General features: G+C 31.3%; 1 protein-coding gene across 2 annotated transcripts in view; it reads left to right on the top strand.

The window, feature by feature from the left end:
- The window catches only part of LOC145296762 (TLC domain-containing protein 4-B-like), a 129,270-nt gene extending 113,373 nt beyond the window's left edge, over positions 1 to 15,897 (top strand). For both annotated transcript variants that reach the window (XM_080142813.1, XM_080142814.1), the window contains exons 5-7: positions 4,791 to 4,885; positions 10,321 to 10,394; positions 15,453 to 15,897. In XM_080142813.1, the coding sequence (XP_079998939.1) occupies positions 4,791 to 4,885; positions 10,321 to 10,394; positions 15,453 to 15,750 (467 nt within the window). In that variant the 3' untranslated portion in view covers positions 15,751 to 15,897. The remainder of the gene's footprint in view (positions 1 to 4,790; positions 4,886 to 10,320; positions 10,395 to 15,452) is intronic.
- Positions 15,898 to 18,458: the final 2,561 nt, after the last annotated feature.

The raw sequence follows: 18,458 nt of genomic DNA, 5'->3' as shown, positions 1-18,458 counted from the left end.
TTTGTTCGGAAAAAGAGACAAACAAAATATGAAGTGGAGGGGCTACAAAATGCTTAATATTTGTGCAATATTTTCAAATCGTTTTTAATCTGGCGATAAAATAGCTGACAAGAGCCATGCTTATTATGTTTTTTTTTTTACAAAAGGCATCACCACATTATCAAGGCCCAGAGGCCACTCAAGGATAAGGGTTAAAGAGTGTACAGTAGAAATTGGTCAATATAGTAATCATTAGTAATGAAAATTTGGTAAATTTAATAACTTATATGGAACGGCTCATCAAGAACTTATTTACTTTAGACTTGAACACAACCATATTGTAGTCAGCCGGAAAGCAGGAAAACGGAAGACAATTCCACAGGCGTGCAGTTCTAAGAAAGAAGCTTTGTTCATGGAATCTACGTTTAGGTTTAGGCACAGATAAAGAGTGGGGAAATTATTGATAGTGTTCACAGCTAGACGAGTGTTTCTTGTGAAAGTTTGGCGAGGGGGGACCATAGATTGAAGCTCAGTTGAACACTTGTTAAAACTTAATATTTAAAAAAAAATTTTAATACAATTTAAAAATCTGTAATGGAACATTTTGAAATAATGTTCCGTTACAACATAGATTGAATGATCGTTTTAATCTTTTAAAAATTAATTTTAGGAAGTTTCTTTTTCTTGGTAATTCAACTGATTGATTATAGTATATATTAATTAGAAAAAACGCTATTTAAAAAAAAAAAAAAAACATTAAATTTATATATTTATTTTAATTGCAACTTCAATACGTGTATTTAAATAAAATAAAAATGAATGTTTTACTTATTTGAACTCTTGTTTCATAATAAATAGAAATTTCGATAGATTTAAATATATTTTGTTCAAATTTCGAAAAAATAAATATGGTGGGAGGGGGGCATGCACTAAAAAAATAGTTCCCCTCATGTATTTTACGGAAACTGCATTTTATATGTAATGTCATTCTAAAATGGATACGTATCGAAAATTTCGCGAAAATCTGACCATTAGTTGATTTTTGCTAGATTTAAACACTGGTATGTTTTCACGTTGCTTACTACATGAAAACGTTATTTTAAAGCGCCAATTGTGTAAACACGATTTGCGTATGGCAATTTCATTATTTTCGTACGATGAAAAAAATATTTTTGAATTATTACTAGTCTATTTTGCCCTTCTTTTAGAGGGCGACAGTACTAGGGGTCTATCTTCAAAAACCATTTGCACCTAGCTTAATCTCTTCATTAGGATGATAATAGAGAAAAAAATAATTTTCGAAAAAAAAGTCATTTTTGGCATGTGGGGGGGCTTTTTTTATAATAGTGCCCCCCCCCCCCCCCCCGTAGTAGTAGCAAAATAGCTGATTTTTTAAGTTTCGGGTAATTTTGGGCAAATTTCGGCTCATTTTGGCCCTTCTTTTTATCCTAGGAACCCAAAAATGCCTCAAAATTATGGGGTAATGTAAGTTTTAGCCAACTAAGTCCATTCATAGTCATTTCGGACGTTTTAGGAGTAACATAGTAGCCAAATAGCTGATTTTTTAAGATTTCGGGTAATTTTGAGCAAATTTCGGCTCATTTTTCATTTTCTTTTCATCCTATAAACCCAAAAATGCCTCAAAAATGGCTAGAAATCATCAGTCTCAACTATCTATACCAATTTGTATCCATTTAGGACGTTTAGGTGCATGCAATTTTGCATAATGTAAATTTTTTGGGGCCCCGGGGGGGGGGGCACTATCGTAAAAAAAGCCCCCCACATGCTAAAAATGACTTTTTTTCAAAAATTCTTTTTTCTCTATCTATTATCATCCTAATGAAGAGATTAAGCTAGGTGCAAATGGTTTTTGAAGATAGACCCCTAGTACTGCCGCCCTCTACTTCTTTTAAATGGTACAGAAGTTATATTGATAATATTAATTTATGATAAAGTTACATAGTTTTACATATGGGGAGGGGGGTGAATAATTCTGGTGACTTTTAGCAGTGCCTTGGATGTTAAAAAAAATGCTAAGGGAGATAACTCACATTAATATATAACTAAGGGAAGTAACTAACACCACCCCCCATTGGAAAAAAATAACGTTGAATTCATATTTTCTAAACATAATTTTAGATTTTTTTGTCTAATTTCTAGCGTTATAAGATTATGCGGAACTCGCGTGCACACATGTAGTAGTATAAAAATATATTTATAGCAAGTAAGCTACACAGATGTTTGTTTCAATCCTGGAAAAAATCAAGCCAAATGCTTGATTTCCTTTTGGAAATGAAACCTGAATGTTACTGTGTAGTGCCTTCGGAAATTACCCATTAATGGGTGGGTAGCTTACTTGCCATAAAGATATTTTCATACTTCAACAATGTTCAGTCTTTGAGTAGAGCTTAGTAGTTGTAAATATGTGAAATATATGTACACAATGTATTATATTACTTTATAATGTTATGTGCATATTATATACATGAAATAGAAAAATAACAAAAATTGCGTACTGATGTTTTAAAAATCATTAATATATCTTTTTATGCATAAAAAGCTTAATTTATATCAGCTGTATATTTTAGTATATTGGATAAAAAGTAGAATTTTTAGCCATTAAAAACAAGCCAATTTTATAGCCTGTCGACTTCGAATGTGTGCTTTATGCCAACTTGATGGTTGAATGTGGTTAAATTTGTTTGTATTAAATACTTATCTGTTTATCCTATTAATGTGCATCAAACGAATATCATAATACTTAATTCACTGCATTTTATCATAAAGGTCAATACAAAATTTCAGCCAGATCAGCTCTGTAGTTTCCAAGAAAACTTCTAGAGTAAATGTGGTATTGTAGTGACCAATCCTTATTAATTCCTAACTATGCATCAAATGCATACCATAATACTTAATTCGCTGCACCTTCTCATGACAAAGGGCCATACAAAATTTTAGTCAAATCAACTCACTAACTTCTAAATAAATGGCCATAAGCAGAAAAGGAGAAATATGATGTGGAAATTTGCAAAAATCAAGAGGAAAGGATGAAATGTCTTGAGATTGATAAAATTGCAGATTAAAAGCAAAATTGATTTAATTGATCCTGAAGTTCAAACACTGTATATTCTCCGAAATTGATCATTAGACTGCTCAGACCATTAGCCATACTGAAATGGCATTAAAAACAGATTTACTTAAAATTTCAGTTCATTGTATGTAGATCTAAAGCTGATATCAAATGTAAGTATGTGTGAACTGTATTGTTTGTCTTCAAACTTTAACATGTCTTTTTTTTTTCTTTTTCTTTTTTTTCTTTTACCTTTGAAAAAATCTACTTCGTATTGATCTTTTGTCTGCTTTCAGTAGTAGCATCAACTTAAATTAGATTATCATGTGAAATTCTAAGAATTAAGGATACTTAAACTTTATGGTAATCCTATTTTTTTTTCTAATAAGAAGAGTACATTTTGTACAAAATAAAAAATGTGCCATCTTTTCTTTCAATGTTTTTTTTTTTTTTTTTTCATTTGTTTGTTTTTTTGTTTCTTTTGTTTCATTTTCACGTTTTTTATACTCCTGTTCACATTTTTTATACTCCTTTTCACATTTTTTCATACTGCTTTTCACGTTTTCTCATACTCTTTTTCACGTTTTTTTCATTTTCACATTTTTTATACTCCTTTTCACATTTTTTATACTCCTTTTCACATTTTTTATACTCCTTTTCACATTTTTTATACTCCTTTTCACATTTTTTATACTCCTTTTCACATTTTTTATACTCCTTTTCACATTTTTTCATACTGCTTTTCACGTTTTCTCATACTCTTTTTCACGTTTTTTTCATTTTCACGTTTTTCATACTCCTTTTCACGTTTTTCATACTCCTTTTCACGTTTTTCATACTCCTTTTCACGTTTTTTTATACTCCTTTTCACGTTTTTTCATACTCCTTTTTACGTTTCTTCATACTCGTTTTTACGTTTTTTCATACTCCTTTTGCCGCTTTTCATACTCCTTTTGCCGCTTTTCATACTCCTTTTGCCGCTTTTCATACTCCTTTTGCCGCTTTTTCATACTCTTTTTCACGTTTTTTCATACTCCTTTTGCCGCTTTTTCATACTCTTTTTCACGTTTTTTCATACTCTTTTTCACGTTTTTTCATACTCTTTTTCACGTTTTTTCATACTCTTTTTCACGTTTTTCATACTCTTTTTCACGTTTTTTCATACTCTTTTTCACGTTTTTTCATACTCTTTTTCACGTTTTTTCATACTCTTTTTCACGTTTTTTCATACTCCTTTTCACGTTTTTTCATACTCCTTTTCACGTTTTTTCATACTCCTTTTCACGTTTTTTCATACTCCTTTTCACGTTTTTTCATACTCCTTTTCACGTTTTTTCATACTCCTTTTCACGTTTTTTCATACTCCTTTTCACGTTTTTTCATACTCCTTTTCACGTTTTTTCATACTCCTTTTCACGTTTTTTCATACTCCTTTTCACGTTTTTTCATACTCCTTTTCACGTTTTTTCATACTCCTTTTCACGTTTTTTCATACTCCTTTTCACGTTTTTTCATACTCCTTTTCACGTTTTTTCATACTCCTTTTCACGTTTTTTCATACTCCTTTTCACGTTTTTTCATACTCCTTTTCACGTTTTTTCATACTCTTTTTCACGTTTTTCATACTCCTTTTGCCGCTTTTCATACTCCTTTTGCCGCTTTTCATACTCCTTTTTCATGCGTTTTTCATTTTCACGTTTTTCATTTTCATATTTTTTTTTTTTTTTTTTTCATTTTTAAGATCTCATCATCATGACAGTCCATTACCGAAACATTGGAGAAGTGTTTTACTTTTTTCATCATGGGGCATCCATATATGCTTACGTATATGTAATGGTAAGTATGAACTATTCCTTCAAAGGCAGGGAAACCTGATTCTCATATCAATCCGGGATATCATTTCCAAAGCGTTCGATACATCTTTAATTATGCTGACCCATATCATCTGAGCATTCCAAACATTGTTTCAAAAAAGAATTGATAATTTGTATTTGGACTATTGTTTTAATATACGTTGTTATTCTCATGTTTTGACCAACGTAACCTCTGACCTTCTTGTATTTTTAGTATCACCTATACTGAGGATTAAATCTTCAACCTCCAGAAGAGTCACTTCGAATTGATTATTACTTAGAACTTTTATCCATTGTGCTACCATTTTTTTTTTTTTTGTTATACTATGACTACAATTACAAATTATTTAAGACTTCTACCCAGTTGTGGCTGATGAAATGATAGCAAGTTATATGTGTGGATTAAATAAAGGCTTCTGTTCAAAATTCCATACCATTTTCCAAGTTTGACCAGATACACCTGAAGAATGTCGAAGGTTACAGGTGTTAAAGCATTGTGAGAAGATGAACACAGTAGTCTGAATAATCCACATTTTCAATGTGTTAATTTATTTGTTGCGGACTATTATCCTCTTTTTAGTAGTTGTTCGCTGTTTCAGCCAACTATTCCTCTGGTCTTCGTCAGGTGGTAACCGTGACGGGATAGGAACCACCTGACGAAGACCAGAGGAATAGTTGGCCGAAGCGTTGTGAAACAACTAGAAAAAAAAGAGGATAGTAGTTCACAAAAAATAAATTAATATAATAATACTCATCTCAATAATGAATTCCACTTAAGTAATATTTCTAATGTGCATCTATCCAACTTCTGCTCTTCCTTATATTCTGCAACGTTCTCATTAAATGTTAACACATAGGAAGGAACATAAAGGACAAGGAAATGAATTCAACTTACTGTTCCAGGTCTTTTTATCAAAAGACCTTTATTCATCCTTTTCCAGCCATACGTGACTTCTCATCTTGCCTGTGATGTCACCCACAGGTCTCTAATGTGATCATCGGTCTGCGCACGTTTTTTGTTTGTTTTTTTTTTTTTGTTTTTTTTTTTTATAATCTTTTTTTCCATTTCTCCTTGCTGTGACGTTGCCTTGTACACGGCTCTGTCATTTGCATACAGCTGCCACACGCACGTTCACTTTCTGTTACAATTGTACTAACAGAACTATCCAACATTGCTCAAGGGACGAATTCATATTTTGAACCTGCAAGCGCGCTTTAACAACTGAAAATTGTATTTGACTCAATTATGGAAAAGTTCAAAAGATCTGCGACATGGCTTTGTGTTTTTACAGCTAAAAATTACAATTTTATTCTAAATCTTTTTTTTTCGATGAGGATTGTTTTTTCGGGCTACCCTTCCCATTCTGAGTGTTTTCACATTTCAGTCGAACCTTCTTCAGGTATATCTTTCTGTCGAATTCTGGCATCTGCGTGAAATTTCAATGCTCTCATCCTATCAGTCATGACTGTGTAGAAATCGTAAGCAATTGTATTTTAGCTGTTGCCCGCACTGAAGCTTGAACCTTCAACCTTGAGAGGAGTGTAATTTGGTAGAATTTAGTTGTAAGTTACACTCTTATGGAGGTTGAAAACTTGATTCTAAGTGCAGGCAAAACTCAAAATATAATTGCAAATTATTTTGAACTTTTACCCTGTCACGGCTGACAGAACAAGAGTATGCTGCCCCCATGGATTAAGTAAAGGGTTTCATCCAAAATTCTGTACAGATTCCAGAGTTCAACAAGATATACCTGAAGAAGGTTGGAGGTTAGATCGATTCAAAGACTCCAAATAATAAAAATAACAATGATTTTTGCCAATAAGTGAGCAGATATTGGTTTTCACTGTTCTTCTCAGGAACGTTTCAATAAATTTTTATTTTCACATGCAGGGAGTCTTATCTAATGAATCGTCTTTCTTACTTATAATTATCTCCTCTTGAATAAATGTATATTTGGTAAAGGTGACACCAACAGTAACATTTATCAATGTTTTAGTAGTTATATTGGTTCTTGTCCAGAATTTACTTTATATTAATAAAAATAAAATAAAAATCTGTATGATGTATATACTCGTGATGTCAGTCTACATAGCAGTACCAAATGAGTCTGTTATTTTGTTGCATGTGCATAGGATGTATGTATAATTTGCTTAGTGTGTTTTCGTACTTGCGAATTATGTATACTTGCTTGTTGAAATATGCTCGGATTCAAATAACAATACACTAGTTAATTAAAACAACTATGGCTTACAGGAGTGAAAAGATGGAGCGAGAATGAATATGTGGGTGGGGGTGTTTGTATAGCCGTGATGGCTGCTAAGAAAATGTCACACATCTAGCTTCATTGTCTGTCCGTCTTTTTTTTTCTTTTTCTTTTTTTTTTTTTTTTGTGCTTCCCATTGTCTGTTTGGGTATTGACATAAGAGGTCAAAATGTGGGTTGGTTTCTTTGTTTACATGTGAAATTGAATAAACTTTGTTTCAATTGGTTTACGCCATTAGGTCAGCAATTGGACTAGAGTACCCGGCATTGCTCAGATCTGTATATGCATGATTAACATCTAATATTTTCTGAAGTTATCCGATTTTAAGAATTCAGCCACTAATACCAGTGATAAAATGTTATATTCCAGAAATGATGTAAATTGATGAAGTAGATTTGTTTTTATAATGAAAACCATTTTTAATCGATTAATGGGAATTTGTAGGCATTACAGTATAAATCTTGCAAGTTTGAATTATTGAGTCCCTTTACTTGGTGTTTCCAAAATGGCAGACAAGACAGCTGTTCTTTGGTTACTCATAAAATTTAATTTTATTATTTTAAAATAAAACTACTTGATCAATTTATGATTTTATTACAAAATTTTTGTTTTGTCACGGGTATGTACATCATACAGATTTTTAATTTTAATTTTATTTTTTCATAAAGGGGGATTTCTTGACAAGAAGTTATATCTTTACCCAAATCACTTTTAGTTCAGTTGGTTTATATTCAAGGAAGGTTTCTTTTAACAAATAATTAATTTTCAACTCGAACTATACTCCCCAAAATTATACCAACTTTCTCAGCAATGTAACTAATCTATAATGTCAGGTGCAGTTCTGTGTTTACGTTTGTATGTCTAGCTAAAACGACAAAACAAATACCCACAAAGGTGGTATTTTTTTTGATTGGCATTGATCCAGATGAATAATATCTAAAATTAGAAAAAAAATATTTCATTTTTTAACCTTAAACGGCGCACAGATTTAGTATAGGGACAGGGTTGGTTTTCCATCCAGATTATATACTAATGAAAGGGAAATAACTCTGGCTTTTTTTTAATCAAGAAGTTAATTCCCTTATGCCAACTCATTCTTTAGGAATTCTATAAAAGGAAGTCGTTTGTGCATGGAATGGGCTGGGTGGAGAAGGGAAAAGGAAAGAAAGTAGTAGAGAAATAAGTTTTAATAGGAATATGTTATACTTTTGTCCTGGGCAAGGTTGGGTAGCTCTGCTAGTATTTGAAACAATTCACAAGTGTTTCAGATTCACAATGGACTGGATTTGCCTATTTGAAGTTTGTCTGCTATGCTGATTACTGAAAAGTGATGAAAAATAACAGCATAAATCTCGCAAGTTTGAATTATTGTTATCTCCCTTTATTCTTTTTTGGGAGGGGGGGGTTCAGAATAGCAGACAAGACTGTCGCTCTTTTGTTACTCGTAAATTTGATTTTGTTAATTTAAAATAAAACTACTTGATCAATTTACAGAAATAGGATGATTGCTTTTCCATGAACGACAAGAACACATAAGCAATAGTTTAATTGACAATGTTCAACAATTATTTTCCATTGCATTCAATGTTTTTCAAATTTGCTGCTTTGGGGGGGGGTTATAACACTTGTATGTTTCTTTTCATTATTTTCAATGAATACTCTTCCTAGATCCATGATTTCTGCACAACTGAATGAGGATAGAAAAGAAAACTGATTTCACATCAGAAATTTTCACTTGCGGCCAATACTATATGAGCATAAATTTTGTATATCATATACTATTCAGGATGTACTTTTTTTAGTAAGTTAATCTTAGCTTTGTAGTATAAAAGACCTTGGTGAAAAAAAGGCTGAGAACCATTCATATAAGTTGATAAAAACTTGCAAATTTAAATGACATTGCCATTCAAAAGTTAATCTGGCTGTTTATATGTCCTGCCAGTCAGAATGAAGCAGTGATCTCCAGCTCGACCATTGATTTGTCTGAAGAGAATCACTGTACTTACAGATCATCACCAGAGAGAATTAGCAGTTGATACATCAAATGGCATGCTCTAGAAATACATAAAACTTGATATTCAACTAAAAAATGAAAATAACTTTGAACCATAAGGCTACTGCAGTTGTTGAGCATCATTCACTCATTTCGAATGACTCAGATGATCGTTGGCATTCGTTTCCACAATATCTTTCTGGTTAGAATTGTTTCTAGAAAGATATCAGGTACTGATGGGAGGGACCATGTGAAGATTGTCGAGTTCCTAAGTGAGTGTTTCTGTGGAACAAATTGGATTCAAACTTGGCACATCCAGGTTGTCAGTCCATGTTGTTAACCACTTAGCCACCGTCAGCTCCATGCCGCTGCTGTTGTTAGCATCTATGATGAGGCAAAATGGATCTGATTTCTGCAGAGAGCCTACACAGAATTACGTCCCAGGATTGTCTAATTTGCATGAAGTCCTTCTTGTTGGCTAAAGCTCTTCATTAGATATGCAAAATTGCAGCAAAGAGCAGCAGTTGCATACAAAGTCGGGGAAGATTGGCTCAGAATATATAAAAAAAAATTGTGGTTGCACACACACACAAAGGTGCAACATTGTTATCCTCATTTTGTGAATTAGTGGTTCCCTTCCTTACATATTCCTTGTTAGCCACATGTAGAAGCAAAATGACCAGAGGATGACAGATCCTGATCATGATTCCTCCTGGATTTTCACCAAAGTCAAGTAACTTTGACATTACCATATTGCTACTATTCCTGTCACTGGTGAAGGATGTGATATCCTGATGCACAAAGATCAACACTAAGTCAAAAATCGATGACATGTGAGATGTTTGCAAATTTTTACATGAGAACACTTGTTTAAGAGATTAATATTATACCTTTTTGAAAACTGAAGCTGGTTAGAATAAATTGATCGAGACAGGTAGTATGCATCATATATATATATATATATATATTTTTTTTTTTTTTTTTTTTTTTTTGACTTACGTCAGTCGAAGGAATATCTTATACTAATTTTAATATCAAATTTAAAATATCTAAATTGAGCTGAAATATTTAAAGCTTTTTGATTTGCAGACAAAATGACAAAGCATTTGTTTTCATCTTATTTTTTTACCTTTAAAGATTTCTTCAACTTTTTACTTGTAGAATTTTGGTGTCCTGCCATACTTTGCAAATTATCGTCTTGTGGCTGAATTTTCCACACCTTTAGTTAATCAAAGGTAAGTAAAACGGAAAACAAAGGCTGTTTCTATTAAAAAAATATAAAAAATTCAATTTTGTCATGTGATGTTCACATTCCGTGGCAGCGTTCATTGTAAGTATACTCTATTTTTACAAATAGATACTTATATCTACACTTTTATATAAAAGTCACTTTGTGTCTGAGTTCTTTCCTCATAGATTTACAAAATTGCTGAGCTTATCTTTTGCAAATTTCACACACAGCTAATTTATGTCTGGCAGTATTCTTAGACATGTTTTGCAGAGAAATTCATTTGATTAAGTATCAAAAATCGAAAAAAATCTGATCTTAAAAATACTTTTCTCTCTTATTGATAAGAAAGAACTTTTACAGGGGAATATTTTACGTTACATCGGCCAAGGGAGATAATAAAGTCTCAGCAAATCATTTCTACTTTAAAAAAAACAAAAAAAAACAGATTTGTTGGCATCTGGACATTTAGCTCGGTGGTAGAGGATTCGACTAAAAATCGAATGATCCTCTATTCAAGCCCGGGTTTTTACTTCACCATTTAATTTTAATTTTTTCTTATTGATGAGTTCAATTTACGATGAAAGAGGTACCGTTTAAAATCAACACAGAACGTTTCTTTGTTTGCATATTTAAAAACTAAACCTAATTCAGAAGTAACTTTTCCAGGACATTCATTGCCAAGTCCAAATATCAGCTGACGTGATATTCTAAACAGATGGAATTTGAGAAATGAAATTTATTTTTTGCAAATTAGTCCTGTTATGTTGTCACGGAATATAACTGGTTGTTAAATGTGGGAATTACAAGGCATCATTTTGACACCAAATTATTTTTTTAAACAGAAAAATAGTAAATAGTTAGAGCAACAGATTATATGAAATGCTGTGTCAGCCATCTTGAAAAGTCTTCCTTTCTTCCGATCCAGGGGAGAATAATTCTTTGCTTTTCGGTTATTTCCCTTTATAACAATTCCTATATATAATAATTGTTGTCTGGTTCAAGGGATCACAATTATAAGGTGAAAGAATTCTGAAGTTTACTTCAAGTGGTTAAACTACAAGTGTACTCTCTGGTTGAAAATAGAAATGTCTGGCATTATATAAGCCAGATGAATCCATATTGCTCATGGATATAGAGGTGTTAATACCCCAGTACAATAATTAATAGAGGATGATTCTATAATAATACATAAGCAATAAATTTAAAAATTACATAAATTAAAAATGTGTTTAAGCGTGTTGTACAACCGGGCGACCAGCTAGTGTATGTATATATATATAGATATAGATAGATATAGATAGATATAGATATAGATAGATATAGATATATATATAGATATATATATATAGATATATATATATAGATATATATATATATATATATATATGACGTGCCTGGTTTATTCTTTCTAAGCTAAATAAATTCCTGTTTTCTGAAGAGCCTATGATAATATTTATCAGTATTGACATACTAATAACTGATTGATTCTATATAACGAAACAGCTGCTGTAAAAAATATATGAAATTTTTTGTTTGAAAGAAATAAAAATAAGATCAATAAAACTTTGAAATTTGGAATGTAGCTGCATATATATATATATATATATATATATATATATATATTTTTTTTTTTTTCAATAAAAGATGAGGAATGAGTTACATAGGAATTTATTATATCATCAGAGCAATAAGGAGGGAAGAGAATAAAAGGAAAAAAAAACTTCTTTAGGCAATTTCAAAGCTAAATGCTTTTCATTGGAAGAGGAGAAAAGCCAGTACTATACATTATATAAATAAAAGAACACTTAAGATTAGAATTGAAGAATGTATAAATAAAAGAAAATATATAAAATAAAAAAAAATATATCTAAAGAAGGATGTAAGTATAGGTGGATAGATTTTTTATAATATTGTTTTTGTTTTTTTGTTTTTTCTCTTTTTTTGATGAGACACATTTAGCTTCAAAATGCCATGTCCTATGGAGGTTTTGTTTTTCTTTTTCCCTTCTTATTGATCTAACGATATAAAGTTTTATGTAACTTCTATTCCTCAGTTTTTTTTAATTTCATATATTAATTGCTCCTTTTAACCATTTAGAGCTGTTAATTTATTGATAGGTTTGCTTTGTTAAAGCTAAATTCTTTATTAGGTTCTCTTATATAAAAACGGGACACATGTCACAGCGTTGCTCCGGAAAGTATGTTTTATGAAGAAATTTTGTAACTAAACATTTAACTACAGGAGTGATTCTATAATTTGTCAAACAGAAAACAACGCAAAAAAATACATTCTAAAATAAGTGATTCAGTAATACTTTTGTTGGTGATTGATGTTTTTAATTCTTTCAATGTGTTGTTCACCGATAAATGGTAATCTTATCAACCTGTATTCCCAGGTGGTTTTTGGTCCTGATGAGTGGTGACTCCTTTAAGGTTGTTTTTGTCTTACGTCTATGATTTTCTACGTTCTTTTCCTCCTTCACAGTACAGGTTTGAACCTGCCTACCTACTACCACTTTTTTGCTCAACACACACCTTCAAACACTCGGGCAACACCGCGCACCCAAGCTAGTAAAAAATAAAGAATGCTCGTTTTTCAAAAAGACCTGCAAATTAGTTAACCTTCATAAAGTTGTATGCATATTCATGATAAGTATAACAAGTTTGTTACTAAATTTTAAATAGAAAAAGTAGACTTTTAATATCAATGTCAGAATGAGAAAAAAAATCTCAACTTTATAGGTATATAGATTACAAGATTCAAGCAAGCAAGCCATATCTGGACAATCCACAAAGTTTTATAATTATTAAGATGTCATGATTGCTTCTTCTACTCAGTAGTTTGACATCTCTTCAGACAATTGTTGTGCAGTTGTGACTCTTTAACACAGCTTTAGTGTTACATGAACGTTCATATACTACACGAAAACTTTCTTTCTGGTAAATGTGCGTGCGTATCAACTTTCATTTCATTTTACTTGAGTCAAAGTTTTTGGAAATCAAGGGTCCGTTTCCTAAGAGCTAACACTTAATCTCTATATGAGATACATAGATATTCGAGTATTTCATCGAAGTTCTTCTTTACATGTTAAGCACTGATTGGTAAAGAAGTTGAAGATGATTCTCCTCTCCCCAATTGACCATTTAAATATGTTGTGGTTTTTTTTTGTGTACTACTGGATTCTGGAACATGAATTCATCTAGTCTGGTGCAGTATCCAGCTTCATGCTGTTACTTGGGGTTACATCATTTGGGGAAGGTGTACAATTCCTCGTCAAAGCCAATGTGGATTAGTCATTCGAAGGAGATGTTATTTGGGCAGAGAATACTTTGTGATTTTGAATATTTAGTCAGGGTTTAATTTTAGTGAAAAAATATCCTCATGCCAAGTTGCCTTGACAAACCCCTGTACAGGGAGGCCTTCTAGGATAGTATCTAGTAGGAATTCAAGTTCTCTTTGTAGGCTTTCAACTTTATGAACTCCCAAATGTCTTGTCAGGCCACTTTTAGAATTGCAGATTTTATAAATATACAGCCAAAAAACAATAAAAATGCATGTACAATCAATATTTCGTAAATGAGCCTTTGCTCTCGATGACAGCTGCACATCTTCGACTACAAGAACGAATCGGTTCTTGCCAATCCTCGATACTAATTTTAGACCATTCTTCTTCAAGCTTCACCCACAAATCGTCCGTGTTAGTGGGATTTCTTTCCATAACTTTCACTCCTAAGGTCTTCCAAAGATTTTTTTTATTGGATTTAAGTCAGGACTTTGCGGTGGCCAATCCATAATTTCGAAATCTTGCTCGCTAAGATAACTCATTACCACCTTTGTCTTGTCATATGGGGCATTATCTTGCATAAAAGTAGCCGTATCGAAACCTGAATTCTCTATGATTAGCACAACGTGATCTTGAACAATGTTTTTATAGATCTGCGCGTTTATATGAGTCTATAACCGAACAAGAGACGTTATACCTTGGCTAGAAAACATTCCAAATACTATGACGCTTCTGCTCCAAAACTTGACAGTTTTCTTAGTACACTTTGCACTTAATCTTTCACCAATACGTCTCTTTACATTGCTTTTTCCATCATTTCAAAATAAATTAAACTTGCTTACATCACTGAAAAATATTTTTGCCAAATTTCCATATGTCCAAATTAGATACCTGTTTGCAAACTCTAATCTCTTATTCTTTGAACTAACAAGTGGTTTCTTCCTGGGGTTCGATTAAACAGCCCTATTTCTTGCAGTCATCTAGAAACAGTCTGTTTTAATACATTAACACATAAGGTACTATTCATAACCTTTTTAATTTTTGTGCAAAACTTAAAACGGTCCTTTAATGACATGGAATTATTTGATCTTCTCTTGCCAAAGTTTTGCGGGGTCTGCCAGTTTTAAAAGCACTATTTTGCCAGTATCATTGTAGGATTTAACAACCCTGCCTACAACACTCTTGAAACGTTTCACTTTCTCTGAAATATCTCTAATTGTGTGCTTTTCCTTGTGTAGCTTCACAATAGCTTGTCTCACAGAGTAATCAAGTTTTTGGCGTTTTGCCATGGTGCCGGCTGATGCAACGTTTACAAATGACTAAGTAAGACTTATTCTTTAGAGGAAATCAAAAAATTTGAATATAGTATATTGTTTACATTGTTTTTCTCAATTTTGTCCATTACTTTTGGATGTTCCTATTTTGAAAATAAATAATTGTTATGATTCTTTTTCTATCCTTTGCAAATGATTCAAATTTTAGTATGTTATTATGGATGATAACGACTACCAGTTGTCCAAATTCCAGCTTTTCAGTTATTTTTAACAAATATTAGGTTTTTAAATTTTGTCCCTTAGTTTTGGACGCTACTGTATATATAACTTCTTTTTTTGAAGGGTTCGCTGATGCAGTGAAGCTAGATATGTCGAAGAGGAAAGCTTAAGAAGCCCTAGTCCAAATGTTTTCAATTTTTTTTTTTTTTTTTTTTTTTTTGAGGGGGGGGGGTATATTGTTTTTTTTCTCAAAAAAATTGTTTTATTTCTTTCTTTCTCTTCTCAGGTGGTTCCTGGATGTTCTTGGATATCATAAGGACAGTTCCATTTTTATCTTAAATGGAATCTTGATGACTGTGGTCTTCTTTGTGGTGCGGGTGGCTTGCATGCCACTCTACTGGTATAAGGTGTACAGCATCTTCGGCACAGAGGCCTTCAACCGTCTTGGCCACATGCAGTTCGTCCTTGTGGCCACGTGCCTGGTGCTTGATTCGATTAATATCTTCTGGTTCTACAGAATGTGTGTAGGAGTTCGAAAAGTCCTCGCCTCCCATGACAAAAACAGAAACATTAAGACTCAATGAGGAAACCATATCATCTTCATCACCCCCATTATCATCACTATCATCAACATCATTATCATTCTCATTATTGTTAATATTATTATAAAAAGAGGGAGGTCACAGTACCATTGTGATAGTTTTAATAGAAATAAAGATTTTTGCCCAGAATTTCCCCTGTATTTAAAAAAAAAAAAAAAAAAAAAAAGCAAAGATAAATCAAAAATCTTCGATATTCATACCTATGATGAAACGAAAATATATTCCAAAAATCATAAATTGATCAAGTAGTTTTATTTCTATAAAGAAAATCATTTTTAAGTAATTAATGGGAATTCGTAGGCATTACGATATAAATCTAGTAATTATGAAATATTGAGTTATCTCCCTTTGTTTGAATTTTTTTTTTTTTTTTTTTTTTTTATTAATGGCGAGTTAGTTATTTCTTGGATGCTCATAAGATTTGATTTTCTTATCTAAAAATAAAACTACTTGATTAACTTATGTCATTTTTGGCATATATTTTCTTTCCGTCATGAGTATGTACATCATACAGATTTTCGTTTGTTTTTGTTTAATATTAGGGGAAATTTTGAATAAGAATCGAAATAAAGTAATTGTTTTTAATATTGAGTGAACCAATTGAAGTTTAGTTTCTATTTGATGTGTTGGTTCTTTCATTTAGGAAATTATTGGCATACTGGATCGTTTATGGATATCTCTTAATACATGATTCACATGTTATCATCTATCTATTTGTAGAATAGGCAGATAGGTATTCTATTTGGTTCTTGCCCAGAATTCAACTTAATTTTAAAAAAGACAAAAACACAGAAAAAATTTCCCATATACATACCCATTACAGAACAAAAACGTGATATTCCAAAAATTGATAGTCCTGTTTTTTATATTTTTTTCTTAGCAAGAAAATGAAATTTAATGAAGAAGCAAGGATGGTGTGCCTCATTCTGCCCTTTTTAATAAAGGGAAACAACTCAATTCAAGCTATCAAAATCAGCCTTGCAATGCCTGTAATTTATTATTAATTCCCAAAAAAAGATCATTAAAAAAATAACTATTTGATGAATATGATTTTTAGAATATGACATTTTCCTTTTGTGACGGGTAGGTACAGAATAAGGATTCTTAACTTTTGCTTTTTTTTTAATTAAGTTAATTTCTAAACAACAACCTTGTATTTTTAATTTAGTTTTTTTTTTTTTTTTTTTTTTTTTTTTTTTTTAGGGTGTTGGTTGGTATTATAATTATTAAACTAATGTCACTGTTACCTTTTTGTATAAAATATTTTTGCATGTAAGAATATTGGAGATTAAGATTCTTTTTCTCCACTCTCTTTTTCTTTCTCAATCTTTTTCTTTTTCTGTCTCTTTTTCTCCCTCTTCCAAGAATTTCTTAGGGTTCTTGTCCAGAATTCCTTCTATATTATAAAAACAAAAATAAAGAAATTACCTATGATGGAACAAAAAATATATTCCAAAATTCATTGAAATTGATTAAATAGTTTTTTTTTTGTTTTTGTTTTTTTGGGTTTTTTTTTTTAGTTTTTAGGTTTTTTTTTTATAAAGAAAATCATTTTTAAGCGATTAAAGGTAATTTGTAGGCATTACAACAAAAATCTTGCAAGTTTGAACTATTGTTGACTTCTATCTCATTTCTTGAGAGTATTTTCAATATGTTAGTAAAGATAGCCGCTCCTTTCTTACTGATAAAATTTGATTTTCTCGGTTAAAAATAAAATTACTTGATCAATATGTGATTTTTCTCCATTACAGTTATGTATATTATACAGATTTTTCTTTTAATGTAAGGAAATTCTGGGCAAGAATCTCTTTATTATATCTTTACTCTTTATTGAAGACCAATTATTTCCTCTTCTTTTTATGAGATATGTAGGCGATTTTTCAAAAAACATTTAAAGAATCAAATAGACAATAAATGTTCTCGGTGGCAATAAAATTTATTTTTCTACCTATGTGATTTTTGAGTTTATAAAAGTAGTTTAAAGTGTTACTTTTTAAATAAATTTCTTAAATATCCCTAAAATACTTTTAAATACTGTAAAACAAACAAAAAAAAGTATCTAAATTAATAGAAAAGTAACTTTATTGCCTTTGGTAATATTTATTTCTTTCTCCCTGTTATTTTAACTATTTTTGATTTTTAACGAAAGAATTTTTTTATTTTTTCATTTTAGTTCTGTATTCATTATTGGAGATTAGGACATTTCTCCAAATTATATATATATATATATATATATATATACTTGGATTCTTTGGACTACTATCCTCATCTTGAGTATCATTTTCACAACGGTTTGATTGATGTAACTTCTGATCTTCTTCAGATGTATCTTGTTAAACTCGGGGAATGTTTCTGTTGAACTCTGAGAATCTTAACAGAATTTTGAATGGAACTCTTTATTTACTTCACCATGGTAGCATGCTCTTGTTTTGTCAGCCAGGACTGAATAGGTTCAATTCGTAATTGTATTTTTTCAGTCGCCCACACTGGTAATTGAGCCTTCAACATTCAGGAGAATATCACTTTTATAATTAATTTTTTTTGCAAGTACACTAACCACTGTGCTACAGGTCCTTGCACAAGGACTCATGGCACAATGGTTACAGTACTTGGAAAAATTAATTGTAAAAGTGACCTTCTAAAGGTTCAATTCTCAGTATGGGTGACCAAAAAAAATACAATTGCGAATT

This window comes from Euprymna scolopes, chromosome 17, assembly GCF_053919585.1.
Source record: "Euprymna scolopes isolate OS-2025 chromosome 17, ASM5391958v1, whole genome shotgun sequence".
Taxonomy (NCBI): domain Eukaryota; kingdom Metazoa; phylum Mollusca; class Cephalopoda; order Sepiida; family Sepiolidae; genus Euprymna; species Euprymna scolopes.
Note: the sequence above shows the minus strand (reverse complement) of the source record. Positions and strands in the feature narration are given on the sequence as shown.